Below are 23,506 nucleotides of genomic sequence, written 5' to 3'. Positions count from 1 at the left end.
CTAAGTTTTTGTTATTGTTCTCCTCTAATCCTTTTGTTTTTCTCACTATGACTCTGAGTGACCTTGAAACAAATATAGGTGACAGTAACAAGATTACTAGGATAGGTAACAAATACATGTAGACAGAATGTGGAGAACTACAAACGAATGTATGCAAGTAAAAATATCCATCCAGCCTATCACTATAACACAAGTTCAGGAGGGTGCCTCTATAAAATTTTGGCGTGGGATGTTTTCAAAACGGCTATGAAACCGTATGACTTAACATTTATTTTGCGGAGCAAGGTAATTACTGCATACTTTGCATTCCTGAGCCCAGCCCAGTTTTGGTTTCTCTTTATCCAGTTGCACAACATAGTACTTTACAGGATCATTATTTTATACTCTTTTGGATGTAACAAAGTCTTTTTGTTATTACTGATATTTGACTTGTTCATTTTGGGATGTCAGAATATCTTATTTTTGCTATTAAAAAAATTTTTAAAAAAATCACATTTCATGATTTGGCTGATGCTAGCTTTTAGCCGTGTTAAACCCAAAACCAAAAATGTAATATATTGCGGATTACCAATCATTAGATGTGGTGGCTGCATTTGTTTTCTTTTTAAGGCCTTTCCCCCCCTCTGTTTTCAGCTGGTGATCTGGCCAGTAACACACTTCCTGTATTAGAGTGCCTCCACTTGTTGAATGAGCACAGGGGACACAGCAGACAGCAGCATTGTCAGTCGGGGGGGGGGGGGGGGGGGGGTAGTGTTAAATGTACTAGCACAGGGCTTGACAAATTTGCTTTGAATCTAGGAGTCATGTAAAAAAGTTAGGAGCCAGTTTTTTTTAACTAAGAAAGCTTTATTTTCAACAACAAAACCCCTTCTCTTATGTAGCCCTGATGTGTATCATGTATGTGTACAGATGCATGGCACAGGTTTATACGCGGAGAATACACGGAGGTGCCTGTATGTAAAGAAAAGAGAATTTAGCTCTGCGTTTTTTTTTTTTTTCTGTTTTTTTTTTTTAATGTTAACCACTTACCTACTGGGCACTTTCAACCCCTTCCTGCCCAGGGCAATTTTCAGCTTTCAGCGTGATCACACTTTGAATGACAGTTGTGCGGTCATGCAACACTACCCAAATTACATTTTTATCATTGTAAACTGTTGTTTACCTGCTTTTCTCACGCTGTGACAGAGCGTGAGAAAAGTACTGCCGATAACCGGCAAGTCTGTTTACAATGAGATCAGCTGTGATTGGACACAGCTGATCACATAGTGAAGAGCTACTGTAATTGGCCCTTTACCTTGACTTGTGATCAGCTGTGCCCGAAGGACACAGCGTTCACAGAGCATGCCCAATGCATGTCTCAGGGTTCTGGAAGGATGCCAATAGACGCCCCCTCCCCCTCCCCCCGAACTAGCCGATCCAACCAGCTGCCCAGCGCTCAGAGCTGCATGTCCAGGTCATCGGGCAATGGGAATTGTTCACCTGGGAATGGGTTGACAAAAGCCCAGGCACCAGGACGCAATTTTAAGTTGCCATGGCGACCTGGCGCCTGGGATTTGTTAAGCCCTGCACTAGCAGATTTGAATACACTAACAAATTGAAGCCAAACTCCAGCTCACACTTTATAATCAGTTACAACTATTTATTTATTTTACATGGATAAATTAAAGCTGATTCTTCTTCTTTTTTTTTTTTTTTTATTAAGTTTTATTTATTGCTTTTAACACAACAAGTATACATAAGACCCAACCGGCCATACACAAAGATAAACTTTTTACATTACTTCAGCGTTGACTCTCTCCACCTCCTTCTGGACCTTCACTCAATGAAAATAACACAGTAATAACAAGGCCACCTGTTTTTAGTTACAGTCAATGGTTCATTACGATATGTCTGACAATTTACCTACATGTTAACTCCTCCTACATGTACATGCTATTAGGTGCCACTCAATCCGCTGCCGTAGTTTCACTGTTTATCCAACTGCCCCAAACTTTATCAAATTTCTGCGGTATGCCCCTACTAATGTATGTAGCCTTATATAAAGGTGCAGCTCTATTAACCACACCCTTCCACGCTGTTACAGAGGGAGGATTGGGCTTTTTCCAAGATAACACTATAATTTTCCTAGCGTAATAGATTAGGATCGTCAGCAGAGTAGGAGTTATTCTCCTTGGGGCTAGATTGTCCACCAGTCCCAAAAGGCACACCTCTATCGTGGGCTGTATAGGAATGGCGGTTATTTCTGTTATGCATTCTGTGACCCCCCTCCAAAATGTTTGGATGTTCGAGCAATTCCAAAAGATATGCATGAAATCGGCAGCAAGGGAACTGCACCACCAGCAACCAGACGACTGAGTAGAGAACATCTTAGCCAATCTGGCTGGAGTAAGATATATACGGTGCAAGAATTTAAATTGGTCTCTTCCTGGGAAGAACTCATTCAATCTAGTAAAATGAATGTCCCATATATCATCCAAGTCGTCCTGGTCCATCTGGGGGAACACCTCACCCCACACCGCCCTACATCTTGCAAGGAGATCACCTCCCTCACCAAAAATTGTTTATATATTGTAGACAGGGCCTTTTCCAAAGTGTCCTCCCTCAACAAATTGGGCATTGTATGCATGTCTAAGGTGAAGAAAACGGCAAAAGTGAGTGTTGGGCAGATTAAACTTGGTTTTCGGGGCGTCAAACTCTAGAAGTTTCCCACCAACCACTATGTCTTCCAGCGTCTTAATACCAAATTTAGTCCAGATGACTGGATCGGGGTACTCACAGAAGTGCGTTAGTTTGGGGTTCTTCCAAAATGATGTGCGAGGAGAAATCTCATGCCGCGTACACACGACCGGACTTTACGGCATACTTTGCCCGGCGGACTTTACGACGGACTTTCCGAATGAACGGACTTGCCTACACACGATCAACCAAAGTCCGACAGATTCGTACGTGATGACGTACGACCGGACTAAAACAAGGAAGTTCATAGCCAGTAGCCAATAGCTGCCCTAGTGTTGGTTTTTGTCCGTCGGACTAGCATACAGACGAGCGGACTTTTCGACCGGACTCGAGTCCGTCGGATAGATTTGAAACATGTTTCAAATCTAAGTCCGTCAAACTTTTGAGAAAAAAAAGTCCGCTGGAGCCCACACACGATCGAATTGTACGACGGACTCCGGTACGCCGGAAAGTCCGCTCGTGTGTACACGGCATAAGAAGCGCTACTCATCTTGGTCATTGTTACCCATGCGTTGCAGGCTGCACGCATGGATATTGTGAGCCTATATGGAGCCCTGACACCCCGATGTAGAAGATGTGTCAGCGCCTCATAAGAACCAACAACAGCCACCTCTAATGTATTGGCAGTGTCATCCTCAGGTAGAGTTAACCACCTGTGCATGAATACTAGCTGACCCACTAAGTAATAAAGCTGATTATTCTAATCTCCCCTGCCAGTGTTAAATGGTTTGTCTCATCCATGTAAACTGATACATCTGGAAGAGAGCTTGTTCTTTTGAAAAACAGACTTACTGGCCAGATCACCCAATGAAATTGAAATCGACCATTCTAACTACCCTGTGAAAGAAAAGATGTCTAGGATTACTTTGTCTGAAGTTGATCCAGTCTGGTCACATGATCTCTCTACTAAAGCCTGGTGCGACCGATGCCTGCTGTCACTAAAGCCTGGTACACGCTACAGTTTTTTGCGCAACCCAGCAGTTTGAACGGAAAAAGTCCAGCGATCTCCCCCCCGTTGAGCTGTTGTGTTTTGACTCTCCAAAGGCACGCTCCAAAGTTATGGACAGTCTTGGGGCACCCTCCAAAATGATGGACAGTCTTGGGGCACGCCATTTTAAACTGTAAAAACTATTCTAATATGTTTACACAATGCGGCAACATCTACACATAGGACATCCAACGTTAGAGGTGATTTATTCTTCCAAAGCAAATACACTTTTGCAAACTGGTACTGACTAGTATTCCAATGTTTCTCTTCTCCCTTAGTTTTTCTCCAACACCTAGCTAATGTGACCCCAAAGTTGATGGAGAGAGGCAAGGGAGTGTTAAACAAGGATGCTATATAGGCTACTGGCATCCTCCTTATCAACTGATGATACCATTGGCCATTAGGAGATTGGCAGTTAGAAGGTTGTAATGGTGCACAATGAAAACCCATGTATAATTTAAAGGCAAGCTTCATCCACCCACTGGCTTGTATACAATTTTTGGGATGCTTTTAGGAATTTTGCCTGGGCACCCTGGTTGAAAAAGGCTGCTCTAGGGGGTCTGCTTCAGAAAATATATGTTTGGGGATTTTATGTAATCTTCAGGCCTAAAATAGCTCCGGCAGCGAAAGGGTTAAAGGAGAATTTCACCTTCAGGAAAATGTTACATGTTCCAGCTGTAAGATTTGTTAGTTTAAATAACTGGTTCCTAACTTATTTAGCTGGCTGCTAGATTTAAAGCAAATTAGTCAAGCCCTAGATTAGTTGTTTCAGCCTTAATAAGAACTGTGTAAATAGAGTTTTATGTGACAGTACACTGTGCAAAGAAGTTTACATGTGTCTCATCTATGACCTGTGTGTGTGTTTGTTTTTTTTTTTTTTTTGTTTTTTTTTTTTTCTTTTTACATAACCCTGGTTTGAGCTCTATAAACTGTTATACATATTGCTGAGGTTAAATGTATTCTTTGGCTAAGTGTTTTTTTTTTTTTTTTCTGCAGTAAAAACTTCCTTGAATTGGTAGGAGGGAGTATTTTTACAGCCACTGGAAATGTGGACTTTGTTTTGCAGATAATTAGATCTTCAGTAAGTAACGGATGAAAGTACAGGTCAGCCAGCAGGGTTCAATTTGTCTGTGGATCAATATGTCTCCACCACATTAGCAATCAATGTGCAGAGCAGCAGGGACTCCAGGAAAACATTAACAGGCAAACAATCTGCACCCCATAGATGCTAGCGCAGAGACTTGTAAAGATTGGCTGCTGGTGGTTTTCTGTTCTGTCTGCAATTTTCTCAGTAACAAAGTTACACTATTGCACATCATTGCTACTGCCTTTACTACACAGAGAACTGGTCTGTCCAGCCTAAATACAGATGGAGTGTGTAGTGTTTCTTGTCAGTTATGTTGTTGAAGTACAATGCAGATATGCAATCTTTTGGAATCCTAAGGAGGGGTTCACACCACATGCAGTCCAGTGCATTTTTTTTCTGCTTCAGTAATGCATGGATAGTAGGATATATGGTTTCCAATGGCATAGTTCACACCAGTGTGGTCAGTTCCAGTGCAAGCATGCGTGTTTTGACCTATTTTTGATGCTTTTCACCACATTTTTTTCCCCTCCTTTTTTTTTCTTCACCTTAAATAGGGTCATGTGCATTCAAATACATTTTTGGTGCCTTTTAAGTGTGTTCCGATGCATTTTCTATGCGTTTTACCATGTTCCGGTACAGTTCAGTACAGAAAAAATGCAGCATGTTCTACTTTTTTTTTTTTTTTTTACTGGAACTGACTGCACTGTTGTGAACTATACCATTGGAAACCATATAACCTACTAATCATGAGTTTCTGATGCAGAAAAAAAAGGCACTGGACTGCATGTGGTGTGAACTGGCCCTTAAAGCGGAGTTCTGCCACCTGCACAAAAAGTTTTTAAGTCAGCAGCCACACACACTGTAGCTGCTGAGTTTTAAGAATAGGACACTTACCTTATCCTGGAATCCAGCGATGTGGGCACCCCAGACGATTTTTTTCCCGTCGGCTTTCGGGTGCTGCCGCCACCATTCGTAGTAAGGGAACCCAGCAATGAAGCCATGCGGCTTCACAGCCGGTTCCCTACTGCTCATACGCGAAGCGCGCTGCGCTCTCTTACTGGCCCGGCGACAGGGGAAGGAAAAGTGAGGAGGGGGGGCCAAACTTCTGACGTACCTCGCCACGGCAAGGTCTGACGGACGTGGGAAGGGTATCTGTCAAAAAACAGGTACCTGCTCTAGAGGTCGACCGTTTTTTTTTTTTCCTCTGGCCGATGCCGATTTTTAGAAATCGCGACGGCTGATGGTCGATATATGATGCCGATTTTTTTTTTTTTGGCCGATATGTTAGGCCGGTTTTTTTTTTTTTTTTTCCCCCTTCATCTCATAAAATCTAATGCCCTGTACACACGGTCTGATTTTCCGACGGAAAATGTGTGATGGGATCTTGTTGTCGGAAATTCCGACCGTGTGTAGGCTCCATCACACATTTTCCATCGGATTTTCCGACACACAAAGTTTGAGAGCAGGCTATAAAATTTACCGACAACAAAATCCGTTTTCGGAATTTCCGATCGTGTGTACACAAATCCGACGCACAAAGTGCCACGCATGCTCAGAATAAATAAAGAGATGAAAGTTATTGGCTACTGCCCCGTTTATAGTCCCGACGTACGTGTTTTACGTCACCGCGTTCAGAATGATCGGATTTTCCGACAACTTTGTGTGACCGTGTGTATGCAAGACAAGTTTGAGCCAACATCCGTCGGAAAAAATCCTAGGATTTTGTTGTTGGAATGTCCGATCAATGTCCGACCGTGTGTACGGGGCATAACAGTTAGACCCCTTTCACACTGGGGCGTTTTTCAGGCACTTTTGGGCTAAAACTAGCGCCTGTAAAGTGCCTGCAAAACGGCTCCCCTGCAGTCTGTGTGAAAGCCCGAGTGCTTTCACACTGAGGCGATGCGCTGGCAGGATGTTAAAAGTCCTGCAAGCAGCATCTTTGGAGCAGTGTATACCGCTCCTCCACCACTCCTGCCCATTGAAATGAATGCGCACCGCTGCCGAAGCGCCTGCAAAGCGCTTCCACAGCGGTGCTACACGGGCGCATTTAACCACTTAAGCCCCGGACCATTTGGCTGGCCAAAGACCAGAGCACTTTTTGCGATTCGGCACTGCGTCGCTTTATGCGATGTGGCTCCCAAACAAGATTGACGTCCTTTTTTTCCCACAAATAGAGCTTTTTTTTGGTGGTATTTGATCACCTCTGCGGTTTTTATTTTTTGCGCTATAAACAAAAAAATAGCGACAATTTTGAAAAAAACACATTATTTTTTACTTTTTGCTATAATAAATATCCCCAAAATATATATAAACATTTTTTTCCCTCAATTTAGGCCGATACATATTCTTCTACATATTTTTGGTAAAAAAAAATAGCAATAAGCGTTTATTGATTGGCTTGCGCAAAAGTTATAGCGTCTACAAAATAGGGGATAGTTTTATGGCATTTTTATTGATAATTTTTTTTTTTCACTAGTAATGGCGGCGATCAGCGATTTTTATCATGACTGCGACATTATGGCAGACACATCTGACAATTTTGGGACCATTCACATTTATACAGCGATCAGTGCGATTAAAAATGCATTGATTACTGTGTAAATGTGTCTGGCAGTGAAGGGGTTAACCACTAGGTGGTACTGTAGGGGTTAAGTGTGTCCTAGGGAGTAATTCTAACTGGGGGGGAGGGGCTGTGTGTGACACGACACTGATTACCGCTCCCGATTTACAGGGAGAGCTGATCAGTAAGAGTGTCATTAGGCAGAACTGGGAAATGCTTGTTTACATTAGCACCTTCCCGTTCTTCCTCACCGTGAGACGATTGCGGGTATCCCAGCAGACATCAAGTCCAAGGGACCAGCGATCACGGTCATGGAGCTCCCGGCGCGCACGCGCCCTCAAGCCGCCTCTTAAAGGGCAACGTACAGGTATATTAAATGTACGTGCCCTTCTGCCGCAGTATATCTGCGAGAGGCGGTCGGGCAGTGGTTAACCTCTTCATCGGCAAATTAGCTGGGTTATAAGCGCCCCTCTAGTGGCCGAATAGCGCCGCTAAAATGACGGTAATGACGGCTAGCAGCGTTTTACCGTCAGCGCCTGCCCGCTCCAGTGGGTTAGCAGCCTTAAGTAATAAGTGATACAGAAAATGTCTTGCATTTAAACATTTATTAAACAAAACAAACCTCCAATCAGTTCACTTGTATGTATAATTTAGATTTAAAAAAAAAACCTATATCTTAAAATATTAAATACACAAAAACAGGTAATCGAAACTTTTGGACAAAAAAAAAAAAAATGGACTAACTTTACTGTTTTAGTTTTTTTTTAAAATTCATTAAAGTGTATTTTTTCCCAAAAGATGCATTTGAAAGACCGCTGCACAAATACCGTGTGACATAAAATATTGCAACAACCGCTATTTTATTCCTTAGGGTCTCTGCTAAAAAATATATATATATATAATGTTTGGGGTTCTAAGTGATTTTCTAGCAGAAAATACAGGATTTTTACTTGTAAGCAACAAGTGTCAGAAAAGATTTAGTCTTTAAAGTGGTGTTCCGGCCAAAATTATACTTTTTAAATAAAAATATCCCTATAATACACAAGCTTATTGTATTCTAGTAAAGTTAGTCTGTAAACTAAGGTCTGTTTTGTTCGTTTATAGCAGTAGTTTGTTATTTTATAAACTTCCAGCAGGCCGTGGGCATCTGAAGCCAGACTGTATTTCTTCCTGGATCTCATCCTTGCAGATCTCGCACATGCTCAGTGCAGCACAAGCAGTGTAATAGGTTTCAGGTCAGGTTTCCATAGCAACGACAGTGTCAGAGGAAGTTGCCGCCCCTTCCCAGAAGACATTGCAAACAGGAAATGATGCGATGAGCCACGGCTAGGGAGGAGGAAGTGAAAAATGAATACAGCAGATATACAGTAGGTGCTGAGAAAAAAAATGTAAAAGTATCCAATTCGTTTGCAGTGCACAGTTTAGTGAGGGATGCTGAAGAGTTGTAAAAGTGGGTGGAACTCCACTTTAAATGGTTAAACTGGGAACTCCTACACACAGAGTTCAGTCCATTGATAAGTAGAAACATTGTATCTCTTTGCTTCTCATACTTGGCAGGCTGCCCAGATTGGAGAGAGAAGTCTCCATGGGAAGACTTCAGGCAACTTGCATTGAATTTTATTACAGAAGTTATTTGCAAGTAGCGCTGAAGTTTTAAATCAGCCTTTTTAATCAGCAAAATCGGCCAATGCTGATAAATTAAAAAATGCCAAAAATCGGCCGATATATCGGTCGACCTCCAACCCTCTCCAACTTCCCTCCCAAAAGGTGCCAAATGTGGCACTGGATGGGAGGAGGAGACAGATAAGTGGAGCTTCCACTTTTGGGTGGAACTCCGCTTTTAAGGCGAAGAAAAAAGAGTGGGAAAAATGTGCTGGAAGGCATCAAAAACGGACCGGAAACAAATCAAAAATGTGCATGCAGAAACTAATCAGCTGTGTGTCACTGTCTTCACATCTCATAAAGCAATCTGTGTAGTATTAAGGAACTACTTTGGCAGTTCTGGCCGGGACTCTGTTTGATCTTCAACTTCCTTGGTGATGGTTTGACAGTTTGTTTGAGAGCACAACCAAGGTGACAGCAATCCCAGCATGTTTTTTGAAACCGTTAAATCGATGGGTTTAGTTCCACTTTGGGTATGCAGAGATTTCCAGCAAGAAAACGTACGTCGCTCATAATCAAGCAGAACTAATCCCAGTGATTTTAACAGTTTCAGATCAAACAGAGGCTAAGATGGCAGCTTCCTTGGCTGAAAAGAGGATAGGAGGGTTTAGTTCTGCTTTAACCAACCAGCATCTAACTGTCATTTCTGCTGGAGAGTTTAAAATGAAGCAAGGATTTCGACTGGTTGCTATCCATGACAAGAAACATCAAACTCTTCACTCATAAGCTGCTTTTTTTTGGTTTTTCGATTATAGGGAAGTGGCTTTTATATACAATACATTTTCATCAAAGAATAACAGTATTTCTTGCATGTCTCTTTGCTACTTAGTTCAAGCTCATTCTTCCTTTAGCTCACATTTCTTTTTGGTCACAGCATTGCATGTTTACATGTTTATATTCAGTATAATTTTCTAGTACTAAATCCATAGATTCTCTCCTTTTAGAAATATTGTTGCGTAAATGCCAAGAAAATAAATTAGTTTTTTCCAAATATCTATTTCAGACTGTGCTGTAAATGTTCATAAAAACTGCAAGACATTACTTCCTGAATGTACCGGTAGCAAGTCAAAGGTAATTTATTATATCTTATTCTCTTCTGTCTGTATTTGGTGGCAGCACATTTTGTGAAGAAAGTTAATTGAGTCTTCAGCAGCATATCTGCTGCAAGCGCACACTCTCCGTGAAAGTAATCTTTAAAGAATCAAAAAATCCTTTATGGCAGAATACAATTAGAGATCAGTGGAACATCTGGCTTAATACATGAGGCTGTGCTACACCCCATCTAGCTAAAAGAACACTGGCAAGTATATTTTTGTTTTGGCTCAATGTGGTATGTTCTAATAGTCTTTTATGATCAGCTCCTGTTAGGAAAATTCTTTCCATCCCTTATACAGTCAGTAGCTTATTAAAAGTGGACCTATTTTCGAAACTGATCTACTGCCTACATCTCCTGATGTACAGTCAGTATATTTTCATATATATTATCCTTCACCAAACTTAATTCGCCTGCTTGCTGACACACTGTGGCATCAGTTGATCATTTCAAGCCTGTTGCTACAAAAACTGTAGCTGCTGACTTTTAATACACACTTACCTGTCAAGGGATCCAGCACCGTTCTCACCCGGCCTGGTTTCTTCACCGGCTCTGGCATCTCTGTGCATGTGTGAGCCGCGCTGCGCTTTGTGAAGGGCCCCTGTGACATGTTCCAGAAGGTTGTGGGCAGGTAGAGAGGGAGCAAAACTTCCACTTGGATCGCCTAGCTAATTCAGTCCAATTAAGTTCAATGTTTTATTAATCTTGTTTTAATTAATTAAAAAAAAAAAAAACAATTCTGTGTTTTTTTCAGAAGGATAGTTTTTACAAGCCTGCAGTGTCTTCCCACGTATATTCATTTCATCAGCAAGGTAAAGGTAATTCACTTTCTATGAGTGTTATAATAATAGTAGATCAAAAAATGTATGTTTTCAAATTATATGGGTGATATACAATCAATGCAATCCACTTGAGAAGAGTGTTCACGTTAAGCCCTCGTTCACATTAACTGCGGGTTTTTCCGCACGATTTCAAAGCCGCGTGTCAGTACGACTTGGAAGACATCTGTGTGGCTTCGTGCACAGATGTCTATGCAAGTTGCTCCTGAAATAGCAGGAACTATTTTTCAAAACGATGCAGCAACGCAAAGTCGATTTGAAAAGTGCGTTTGCCTGCAAATAGGGTGTGATTTGTGCTGCGACTTGGCCTGTCAAATCGCATGACAAGTCGCTCCAACGTGAACGAGGGCTAACGAGGGCATTTTCATAAAGTGGTAAGTTTGACACCAAACATTCAACACAGGAAAATATTCCTGGTGCATGTGTCTTAAATGACAGCAATTAAAGTCTCGTTCACTGCTTTATGACTATGCCCTGAAGAGTCTTGCTATTTTCATCAAGAACATGGCAGAAAATTGCCTACTGTATGAATACAAGTCATGTGTCCTGTGCTGCACTCCGAGATGAGGAGGTTACAGGAAAGTCATAATTTATATTTTTGACTTACTCCAGCAGATAAATCAATATCCATTTTATTTGTATAATATAATTTGGCATCTTTGTGATTTTGTGTTGTGTATGGTTATATGTAGCACTTGGTATACATCTTCCTGTTTCTATCAACTCTCTTTCCCCTAGGTTTTCCTTCCAGTCGGAAAAGTAAAGCACCAATCACCTTATTCTTAATTGTATTAATCTTGCCCCTCTACTTGCTCAGTTTACAACAACTGAAAATGTATTTACACATTTGGCAAGGACTGCTGTGCCTCTGAAAAGCGATCCACAGTCAGATCTCTTTTCAGAATCTTTTGGCACACGGTGAAGAGGTGACATATTGCCTCCTTATTGCCTATTTTAAACCCATAAATGGCACAACCTGTTGCAGTGCAGCTCCATTTGTTTGAATGGGTCGCTGAGCATGACAGGAGAGATGGTTATTGCCTCAAAGCATTGTGCCAGCAGCATGTGTATACCCCTGTCCACTACCTTCGGAGCTTAAGGTGGGGTGGTTGGGGGGAGGCAGTAAAAACAAGATTTAACCATGTGCTTTTACTGTCCCCCAAGCGCAAGTGTAAAAAAGCCCTAAAATGTGCTACTGTCCAAAAGCTATTGTTATACGTTATAGAATAAGTCTATTCCTATTATGTAAGTCTTATACTATGCACTATTATGAAAGATGTAAAGGGATGTGGTATGTTTGACAATTTTTGGCCAATTAGCAGCCTAAATGTATTCACACTGAATTATTTTATAGTTGTTGGGGTCCTTTCACACGGGCTTGTCCTTGTACGGACTCCGATTTGCTCAGCAGGGATCGATCTGCTGATCCCCGCTGAGCAGGCAGATGACAGGTCCGTCTCCGCTCACTGTGCGGAGATGGACCTGTCAAAACCCCACTGTCTTCTATGGAGATCGGATGAAAACGAACCACCTGTCCATTTTCATTCGATCCGATTTTCCAGAAGGATGGAAAATAGGGTTTTCATTCGTCTGGATTTCACGGACAGGATCGGATTGGATATCAGCGGTCATGTCACCGCTGACATCCGCTGATTCATAGGGCTGAATGGAGCATCCAGATGGACCTGATCGGAAAGCCCGTGTGAAAGGGCCCTTACTCTGTTAAACTTCTACTGTCTGCTCCTGCAACCTTGATCGCACGAACATAGCTCATTGGCTATACTATACATTTTTGCAGAACCTCTTACATTAGTGCAGCTGCGATTTTAATCTGATTTTCAGTGCAAGTATGTAGTGCAACTTGGTTGTGTCTTTGATTCTACTGCGAGAAGGAGACTGGATGCTGGTTGTTAAAGATCCTTACCAACCTGCAAAAACCCATGTACATGCATTTTTTGTTGCGCTTCCATTGAAGTCTATTCAATCACAATCTCACTGCAGCCGCACTGAACCCTTTTCCAAAAACGTGTCGTGCTGCACTGATGTGAATGGGCACCGTAGAGCATAATGTGATTCTCGTTGTGCGACTCAGGGTGCATCTGAAATTGCACTAGTGTGAACCAGACCTTAGACAGACAGCTCAACTGTCTAAAGTGCATTGCTTTTTCATGCTAAGGGTGCATGTTTATTCTTTCAGTTGGATGTTTTTCCTTATCAATGATCTTCCCTTTAAACTGCAGTCATAAACAGTTGAAATAAAATGCTTACACGTGGATCAAAACTGAAATGTAGACATTAAACAGATGAGTTAACGAGCATGTTGATTAACATATATTGAAGAGATGGTACAAAAGGCTAGTTTACTACTGAAATCAACATATTTATATACACTTGAAGCAAATAGTTTAACTGCTGTAGGCCAGTTCAGTAAAGGAATGAAATCTTGTCAGACAACCCATTGCACACATAGATTTTTTGTAGTACATGGAGCTAGATTTCTCACAACAAAAAAAGAATTGAATGTAAAGCGGTATTTAAAAATGCAATATGTTGCAGCTTGCCAATCCCAACCACTTTACACCGGTTACAGCTTTAAATGGGCTGTGATGCTGAGGCTGGTAGGAGGGGGGTTCCTGATATTTCTGAATTATTTTTGGTTGCACAGTGCTGACATAATTTTGCAGCCTGTCTTACCGCCTCCCGATAATCCGTATGTGACCCTGAGTTGACAATGACAGTTTGGTCAGAGTTCTGGACACATTTGACTCCTACACAGTACTCTACAAAAGTTTTAGGCAAATGTGAAAAAATTCTGTAAATGAACAATGGTTTCATAATTTAGAAGTAGTAATTGTTTATTTTTATCAATTCACAAAATGGAAAGTAAATCAACAGAAGAGAAATCCAAATCAAATCGATATTTGGTGTGTCCACCTTTTGCCTTCAAAGCAGCATTAATTCTTCTAGGTACACTTGCACACAGATTTGAAGGAACTCGGCAGGTTGGCCCAAACATCTCCATGGATTTTCTGTGGATGTAGGCTGCCTCAGATCCTTCAGTCTCTTCGTGTAATCCCAGACAGACTCTATGTTCAGATCAGGGCTCTGTGGGGGCCAAACCCATGGAAGACACCTTTTGGACAGCAACATTGCCAATCTAGGAAGAGGGTAGTGTTAGATAATCTTTTTTAAATGGTTTCTTTCAATGCCCTAAATACCACTTTTGCTGGACTGCTTAATCTGTTAAAGGATGCTGTAAAAAAACTGACCTAATGGCCGGGTCACCAGGTGAAAAAGGGAAAAAGCCCAAGAAAGAAAAAAAAATGTACAGTCACCACATCTAAGGACTAGCATGCTACAATATAATTTTTGTTTTGTTTCTGGGTTTAGCCCCTGTTCACACGGGTACGACTTGTCATGTGATTTGACAGGTCCAAATTGCATGACAAGTCGCACCCTATTATCGGTAATGGAACTGTTTAAATTGGTGCGACGCCGACTTTGCGGTGCACACCGATTTGAAAAAGAAGTTCCTGCGCTATTTTTGGCAATTTTAGGTGCAACTTGCATAGACATCTGTGAATGAAGTGGCACAGGTGTCAGCCAAATCGCACTGACATGCGGCTTTTAAATTGTTCGACATCAAGTGAAGTCTCGCGATTTCAAAGTCTGATTCGGTGTCAACGGGGGCTTAATACCACAGGCTGTTGTATTGTAACCTGTCATTGTAACCTTCTGTACTGTTGTCATTAATCGAATATATTACTGCACTATTGTTGATGGTGCATTATTGTACTCAATGAAATCACTGTAGAATTATATTTTTGAAAGTTTAAAATATATCCTTTATGTTCCATGAATTATTGTATTCTGTTACTCATTTTCAAATTATTATACCTATTGCAGTGCTTACTGAGCTTCTAACAATTAGAATGTGTTTTCAATTTTTTTTTCTTTTTAATCTGTTATCTTACAGTCATATGTTGAATTTACAATATAATTGGTGGTGTGGGAGACTTTTTTTCCTTCTTTGTGAAGATCAGCTTTACACGTGTGTCGCAAAGCAGATTGTCAGTTAGCACTTGCTGCAGAGGAGTGCTAAAGTAATTTATCTCATGGCCACAATTGGTTGTTAAAAAAGCACCATGTGAAATTGTCTCTTTGATCACCAGTCATAGAAGCTTAATCAATAATGGTTAGTTAAGCAGCAGGAGGGGTTTCTGGAATCATCGCTGGAAACTTTCAAAGCTAGAAATTCTGGGACATTGACGGAGTACCCAGAGCTGAGCATTGACTGAACTAAAGTATGGGGAATGCCAGTCTCAGAAGAGAGAAGGGCAGTGGTTCCCAGCCTTTCTCTTCCAGAATCTCTGTGTACAGCTCCTATCCAAAGAAGTGGGGCAGGAACTTTGTTTTGGAAAATGAGCTCTTGACATTTCGCATTTTTTCTGCACTACAAAAGAAAACTAACAGCAGATGTCAGCATGATGGTAGTCATTCCTATTCCAACTCAGCGTTTGCTTCTTTTTCAGCTTCATTGAAGGACCCTCATCGCATTGCTATTGTAGGTCTGGATGGGGCTCATGTGCAGGGACGAGGGCCCGGAATGACTGTCACCAATAGAGGAAATTCAAGAGTGGAAATACAAGCAACGACAGGCAGCAGAACAGGGTGAGCACTGAATTTTATTAATTTAAAATGCATACATTGGTTAGAATGGATTTAAAATAAGAGTGACAAAAAGAAGAAATGGAAGAGCCCCTTGTAGTAGAGTAGTTTGACTTACAAACCTATGATAAAGCAGTATTAAACCCAAAACCAAAAATGTATTATATCACAGCTTACCAATCATTAGATGTGGTGGCTGCCTAAAGTTTCTTTTCTTTGGCTTCCCCCCCCTCTGTTCTCACCTGCTGATTTGTCCAGTAAAACACCACCTGTATTAGTGAGACATAACTCCGGAGGAATTAACACAGAACACAGCAGACAGCAGCATTATCAGTTTTGGGGGAGGGTAGTGTTAAATGTTTTAGCAGATTTAGAACCACTTTCAAATTAAAGCCAAACCTCAGCTCATACTTCATAAGCAGTTACAGCAAACATTTTTTTTCCTTTTGGGATAAAGGTTGGAGTAAAAGCTGATAATTTTAAGTGCCCCACCAGTGGCATTCTGCTGGAGGGATTGTGCTTTGAATAACAGACTTGCTGGTTGGATTACCTGATGAAAATAGAAAAAAACAAGCCTAAAAAGGGAAACTAATACAGCCATTATACATCTAAGAAATTGGTAAGCTGCAATATAATGCTTGTTTTTGGGTTTAATACTGCTTTAGTTCACGTTCACTTTGGACCAATTTAGCATGCAATTTGAAATTCCTGGCAATGGCCCTGTTCAAATCGGTGTGACGCCCACTTTGCGGCACCACACGATAAAAAAAAAAAAAGCAGTTCCTGTACTACTTTTTGGCGACTTTGGGGGCGATTTGAATAGCCATCTGCAGGAACCCACACAGATGTCTGTCAAATCGCCCCTGAAGTTGGACTGCATTTCTGGTTTGAAATCGCACGAGTTCAGCTGATTTCAAACCTGCATCAGTGTGAACCTGGGCTTAAGGTACCAACTCATAACAATATTATATAAAGATGCATATTTTATTCACATCATTAGAAATATTAATATAAAATACAAGGTAAATGCTGTTCCACATGTATACAGTTATATATTTGGACACAAGCACAATTTTAGAATTTTTTTTTTGGTACTTACCAAAGCATATTCAAGCTATAGTTATATAATGGATATGGGCTGAAAGTGCACATGCTCAGGTTTAATTTGAGGGTGTGTACATCCAGATCAGAGGAAGGGTTTAGGAATTATCCACCCCCCCCTTTTTCAAGGGACCAAAAATAATTGAACAATTGAATTAAAAGCTGTTTCATGGCCAGGTGAGGGCTACTCCTTCGTTATTACTTCATCAGTTAAGCAGGTAAAAGGTCTGGAGTTGATTTCAAGTGTGGTATTTGCATTTGGAATTTATTGCTGTGAACCTACATCATGTGTTCAAAGAAGCTGTCCATACAAGTGAAACAGGCCATTGTATGGCTTCAAAAACTAAACAAATCCATCAGAGAGATAGCAGCAACATTAGGAGTGGCCACATCAACAGTTTGGTACATTCTGAGGAAAGAAGAATGCACTAGTGAGCTCAGCAACATAAAAAGGCCTGAACGTCCACAGAAGACAACAGTGGTGGATGATCGCAGGATCCTCTCTATCATAAAGAAAAACCCATTCACATTGTCCAGACAAGTGAAGGACACTCTCCAGGAGGTGAGTGTATCATTGTCAAAATCGACAATCAAGAGAAGACTTCACAAGAGCAAATGCAGAGGGTTCACCACAAGGTCAAACCATTCATAAGCCTGAAGAATAGAAAAGCTAGGTTAGACTTTGCCAAAAAACATCTAGAAAAGTCAGACCAGTTCTGGAAAAGCATTCTTTGGACGGATGAAACTAAGATTAATCTGTACCAGAATGATGGGAGGCAAAAAGTGTGTAGGAGGCTTGGAACAGCTCATGATCCAAAGCAACGTCATCTGTAAACATGGTGGAGCCAGTGTGATGGCATGGACATGCATGGCTTCCAGTGGCATTGGGGTCATTGGTGTTTATTGGTGATGTGACAGAAGACCAAAGCAGTCGGATGAATTCTGCAGTGTGTAGAGATATTCTGTCAGCCCAGATTCGGCCAAATGCAGCAAAGTTGATTGGACGGCACTTCACAGTACAGATGGACAATGATCGAAAACACACTGCAAGCAAGAAAAGGGAAGTTGGGACTTTATATGAAGCTATTGAATAGTGGAGGTGGGTTAATATAAAGTATTTTTAATTACATTGATCTCAAGACATTAAACCATTGTTCATTTCATATATATATATATACACATGGAGCGTGCACAGAGGCTGAGCATAATAAGTAAGAAAAGTACATGCATAACACATGATCGAAATAGATTTATAAATAAAAGAAGGGGGCATGCTCGTGCCACAGGCACCATGCCCGATGCTGGCACATACACCCACATGGTATCTGCGCATCTGTCAAATGATATAAAAACATCATAGAGTATATTGGTCATGGATGAATGACTATCAGTCCAGGGGGAGCACATATACTAAAAAATTGGAACGATAGAAGATTAGCATGGCCCCTGCGCAAGAATGACATGCAAATTCGTGAAGTGTTCCATATTTTTGAGCTTTACTTGATGCCGCAGTTACACCCTATACGGACTGATAGTCATTCATCCATTACCAGTATACTCTATGATATTTTTATATCATTTGACAAATGCGCAGATACCATGTGGGTGCATGTGCCAGCATCAGGCATGGTGCCTGTGGCACGTGCATCCTCCTCTTTTATTTATACATCTACCATTTCGATCATGTGTTGTTATGCATGTACTTTTCTTACTTATTATGCTCAGCCTCTGTGCACGCTCCATGTGTATATATATGAAATGAACAATGGTTTAATGTCTTGAGATCAGTGTTATTAAAAATACTTTATATTAACCCACCTCCACTATTCAATTGCTTCATATAAAGTCCCAACTCCCCTTTTCTTGCATTCATTAGCGGGATGGAGGCACCTTTGTATGCTTCATTTAAAGTCCCAACTCCCCCTTAGTGTACTCAAAACACACTGCAAAAGCAACCCAGGAACTTTTGAAGGAAAAGATGTGGCATTTTCTGCAATGGTTGAGTCAATCACCTGATCTCAACTCAATTGAGCTTGCATTTCACTTGCTGAATGCAAAAATAAAGACAAAAAGACCCACAAACAAAGAACAACTGAAGACAGCTGCAGTTAGAGACTGGCAAAGCATCAGAAAGGAGGAAACCAAGTCTTTGGTAATGTCCATGGGTTCCAGACTTCAGGCAGTCATTGCCAAAATATTAAAAATTAATTTTATTTATGATTATATTCATTTGTCCAATTACATTTGAGCCCCTCAAAACGGGGCACTGTGTATAAAAATGGTTGTAGTTCCTAAAATTTGTACTTGATATTTATGTTCAACCCCTTGAATTAAAGCTGAAAGTCTGCATTTCCAATTCATTTGGATTGTTTTGTTTTAATTGTATTCTGGTGGCATACAGAGCCAAAAGTATGAAAATTGTGCTTGTGTCCAAATATCGATGGACCTAACTGTATATAAGCTTCATTGACATCAATTCTTCCAAGATACCCTGATACTTCTATTCAACTATGTTGATTAATTCACAAGAAATTATATTGTTTCGCTCGATTAGGTAAAATTTCAATGCATTTCTCGGATCAGTGGCCCCTTCTTCAGGAATAATTGGGGGCAGTAATCTGCGCTGCAAATCGCAGCATATTTGGCTGGAAAACACCCGTTGGTGGCTAATGTGATCACTACAGAGTTGTTTAAGAATAAGACATTATACTATGAAATAGTATAATGTCAAATATATATGACAAAACAACTTTAACCTCTTCAGCTCTGGAATGTTTCATGACCAGGCCATTTTTTTGCAGTACGGCACTGCGTAACTTTAACTGACAATTGCGGTGACGTGCGACGCTGTACCCAAATAAAATTTATGTCCTTTTTTTTTCCCCCACAAATGGGATAACTGCCTTCCCTTGACGCAGAACGGCGATCTGCCTTGTTTAAAAAGGCAGACCAACGATCTGCTGATTGTCTCCCGCTGTGTCCAATCACAGCGGGAGTGGGTCGCTGGCGGTGCACGTGCTCGCCCCAGACCCGGAAGTGCCCGATTACGTACCTAGTACGTGATCTGGCACAGAGATGTCGCCCTGCCACAGTATATCTGGTCGGGAAAAGGTTAATAATGTAGTGGCATAGATAACAAAATCAAAGGTTAGAGGAACCTTTTCTTAATAGTCCTAAGGAAATAATTTTGAAGACATGTGGACACGGTTGCAATAGGTTAGGGTTTTCAGACACATTTGGGGGCATTCGATTGTTACTTCACTTTAGTGCATTAGGTTTGGGTTCCCTTCACTAATGGCAAGTCCATTTTCACTTTTATTCATAGTAAACAGGGCTTTTATACATCTTAATAAGTTCTTATACACGCATTTAGAAGACTAACACAGTAATCATTAGTACTTAGGTGTGGGTTACTTTTTTTGATTAGATGGCTCTATGCATTGACTGCACATGTTTTGCTTTTATTTTAGAGATTACCAAAAAGAGACCAACTTTTATAGGTGTATCACCTGTCTTCATTGGTTGACAACATTGCCATTGGCATATTTAGACTAAAGTCCTTTATGTAGCCTGTGAGATTGGCAATTTTGGCATTTGAGACCTTTTGTTCAATATCATTTGTGGCTACTGAATTGACATAGGAGAGTGTTCTACAAAAGAAACTTTTTTAGTAAAAGCTGTATGATCATGGTATATGTGAATATTGTTTTTTTTGATGTTTACGTAAATATTTATTACAGACTGATATTCCTGACTTTGTGTATCCTGCGGTGTTGCTGAGCGCCCTCCGTATGTTTCCCTGTTTTGTTTATGCAGAGAGACCTATTCTATCTTCAGGTGGGAAGGTCCCCTTTAAATTGGCAAGTGTGGCTACATTATCCATGATTGCCAATTTTTATTTTTATTTTTTGGGCTGATTCCCTGCCCCTTAATGCTCTGGAGTTTTCTGGAGCTTTGGTGGGTGGCCATCAGGGCCGTAAATGTGGTACGTTGTGATGTATATATGCGTTATGTCATTCTGCTGCATTTTATGCCGGGAACAATCTCGGAAGCAGGAGGGGACCAAGTCAATCAAGGAAGCTATAAATCGGCATAATTGGCTGCCAGTGTATCAAACTTTTTCATGGAGGTTGATGGTTACAATGGTACTGAGGAGACATTGTCCACTTAACAGTGGGAGGTATATCCTCACCCTATGTAATGGTTGAAAGAGTATAGTTCATTTTTGAGCATAAAGCACATATTATAGGTGTGTGGTTGAGAACATTGCCATGGGCATATTTAGACTAAAGCCCTTTATGTAGTCTGTGTGATTGGCACTTTGGCATTTGAGAAATGTTGCTCACTATAATTTGCTACTACTGAGCCCTTACAAACAAAATTAGATGAATGATTTTATGTTCTGTATACTGTATGTGTTTACATGTAAATACAATACTTTACTGAAGAGTCTATATTATTATATGGAATTGAGTATCTTACCACCAAATCTAGAATATATATATTTTCCATATATTAGGCATTATATAGGACCTTTCTGGCCCATGCTGTCCCCTATTTGGCTGGTTGGTAAGTCCCCCCTCTGTAGTCAGTATGCTAGATAATTGGATGCATTTAGTGTTGAGAACATAGTCTTATTTGTAATTTGTATGAAAATATTGGATTATTGCTGCTCAAGATGTAGGTATTTTGGCCCTTATACAAAATTGTATGCTATTTTTAATACTATATTATCAAAAAAAGCTGTGATTTGCATTGCAGATTACTGCCCCCAATTTATTCCTGATTGAGTGGGCATTGCCCAAGAAACACATTGATTTTTCAATACCCTGGTACCTACTTGAACAAAATAATGGAATCATAACTTGTGAATTAATCAATATAATTGAATAAAGTATTGGGGTATCTGGGGTCAATTAATATATATGAAGCTTATATATGTGGAACAACACTTAACTTGTATGTTATATTAATATTTCTAGTGATGCAAATAAAATGTAATTTTATACAACGTTATCTTGTCTTAAAAGTTCTGTTGTTTTTCTTAGGGTTTATGTAGTTAATCAATTTAGGAAGGATGTGGTACCTTTTTTAAAATATTTTTTATTATTATTAATTAATATAGGTATATCATTGCCCCCCCCCCCCTTTCCTTTTTTTGGCTTAATTGTAAACTGGTACAGTGAATATATTACAAACAATAGAAAAAATAAATAGAAAACATATACAGGACCCTTGGAAAAGTATACATGCCCCTTGAAATTTTCCACGTTTTGTCATGTTACAACCAAAAACGTAAATATATTTTTTTGGGATTTTATGTGATGCACCAACACCAAGTGCCACATAATTGTGAAGTGGAAGGAAAATAATAAATGTTTTTCAAAATTGTTTACAAATAAATATGTGAAAAGTGTGGTGTGCATTTGTATTCAGCCCCCCTGAGTAGGGATGAGCCGAACACCCCCCTGTTCGGTTTGCACCAGAACATGCGAACAGGAAAAAAGTTCATTCGAACACGCGAACACCGTTAAAGTCAATGGGACACGAACATGAATAATCAAAAGTGCTAATTTTAAAGGCTTATATGCAAGTTATTGTCATAAAAAGTGTTTGGGGACCTGGGTCCTGCCCCAGGGGACATGGATCAATGCAAAAAAGTTTTAAAAACTGACATTTTTTCGGGAGCAGTGATTTTAATAATGCTTAAAGTGAAACAATAAAAGTGTAATATCCATTTAAATTTCGTAGCTGGGGGGTGTCTATAGTATGCCTGTAAAGGGGCGCATGTTTCCCGTGTTTAGAACAGTCTGACAGCAAAATGACATTTCAAAGGAAAAAAAGTCATTTAAACCTACTCGCGGCTATTAATGCATTGCCGGTCCGATAATACACATAGTTCATTGATAAAAACGGCATGGGAATTCCCCACAGGGGAAGCCCGAACCAAAATTTAAAAAAAAAAATGACGTGGGGGGTCCCCCTAAATTCCATACCAGGCCCTTCAGGTCTTGTATGGATATTAAGGGGAACCCCGCGCCAAAATTTACAAAAAAAATGGCGTGGGGTCCCCCCAAAGATGCATACCAGACCCTTATCCGAGCACGCAACCTGGCAGGCCGCAGCCCCTCCTGAACCGTACCAGGCCACATGCCCTCAACATTAGGAGGGTGCTTTGGGGTAGCCCCCCAAAACACCTTGTCCCCGAGAACACCGGAGGAAGAACCAGAAGAAGAAGATGAAGGAAGGTAGAAGAAAGAAGAAGCATTTAAATAAAGGAATTGTCAAAAACTTGTCATTTTTGACACTTTTTTAGTGAAATGGTAGGGGTACTTTTGTACCCCCTTACCATTTCACACAGGGGGGAGGGCCGGGATCTGGGGGTCCCCTTGTTAAAGGGGGCTTCCAGAGTCCGATAAGCCCCCCGCCCACAGACCCCCACAACCACCGCCCAGGGTTGTGGGGATGAGGCCCTTGTCCTTATCAACATGGGGACAAGGTGTTTTGGGGGACTACCCCCAAAGCACCCTCACAATGTTGAGGGCATGTGGCCTGGTACGGTTCAGGAGGGGGGGCGCTCTCTCATCCCCCCCTCTTTTCCTACGGCCTGCCAGGTTGCATGCTCGGATAAGGGTCTGGTATGGATTTTTGGGGGGCCCCACGCCGTTTTTTTTTTTTTTTTTTTTGGCGCGGGGTTCCCCTTAATATCCATACCAGACCTGAAGGGTCTTTTCTGGAATTTAGGGGGACCCCCCACGTCTTTTATTTTTTT

At 40.8% G+C, this 23,506-nt stretch overlaps 1 protein-coding gene and 1 non-coding gene across 8 annotated transcripts in view; both read left to right on the top strand.

Annotated features, from left to right (window-relative positions):
* The window catches only part of ARHGEF18 (Rho/Rac guanine nucleotide exchange factor 18), a 355,668-nt gene that overhangs the window by 211,231 nt on the left and 120,931 nt on the right, over positions 1–23,506 (top strand). For 6 of the 7 annotated variants that reach the window (XM_073599247.1, XM_073599238.1, XM_073599224.1 and 3 more), the window contains exons 10-12: positions 10,037–10,104; positions 10,881–10,944; positions 15,498–15,636. In XM_073599247.1, the coding sequence (XP_073455348.1) occupies positions 10,037–10,104; positions 10,881–10,944; positions 15,498–15,636 (271 nt within the window). The remainder of the gene's footprint in view (positions 1–10,036; positions 10,105–10,880; positions 10,945–15,497; positions 15,637–23,506) is intronic. The other variant, XM_073599232.1, reaches the window with a different exon arrangement.
* Positions 18,115–18,225, top strand: LOC141125006 (U6 spliceosomal RNA). The gene has a single exon (XR_012241315.1). It is a non-coding gene; the product is annotated as a U6 spliceosomal RNA (small nuclear RNA).

Source organism: Aquarana catesbeiana, linkage group LG01, assembly GCF_042186555.1.
Source record: "Aquarana catesbeiana isolate 2022-GZ linkage group LG01, ASM4218655v1, whole genome shotgun sequence".
In the NCBI taxonomy this organism is placed as follows: Eukaryota; Metazoa; Chordata; class Amphibia; order Anura; family Ranidae; genus Aquarana; species Aquarana catesbeiana.
The sequence above is the reverse complement of the archived record's forward strand: the minus strand, read 5'-3'. Positions and strand labels throughout refer to the sequence as shown.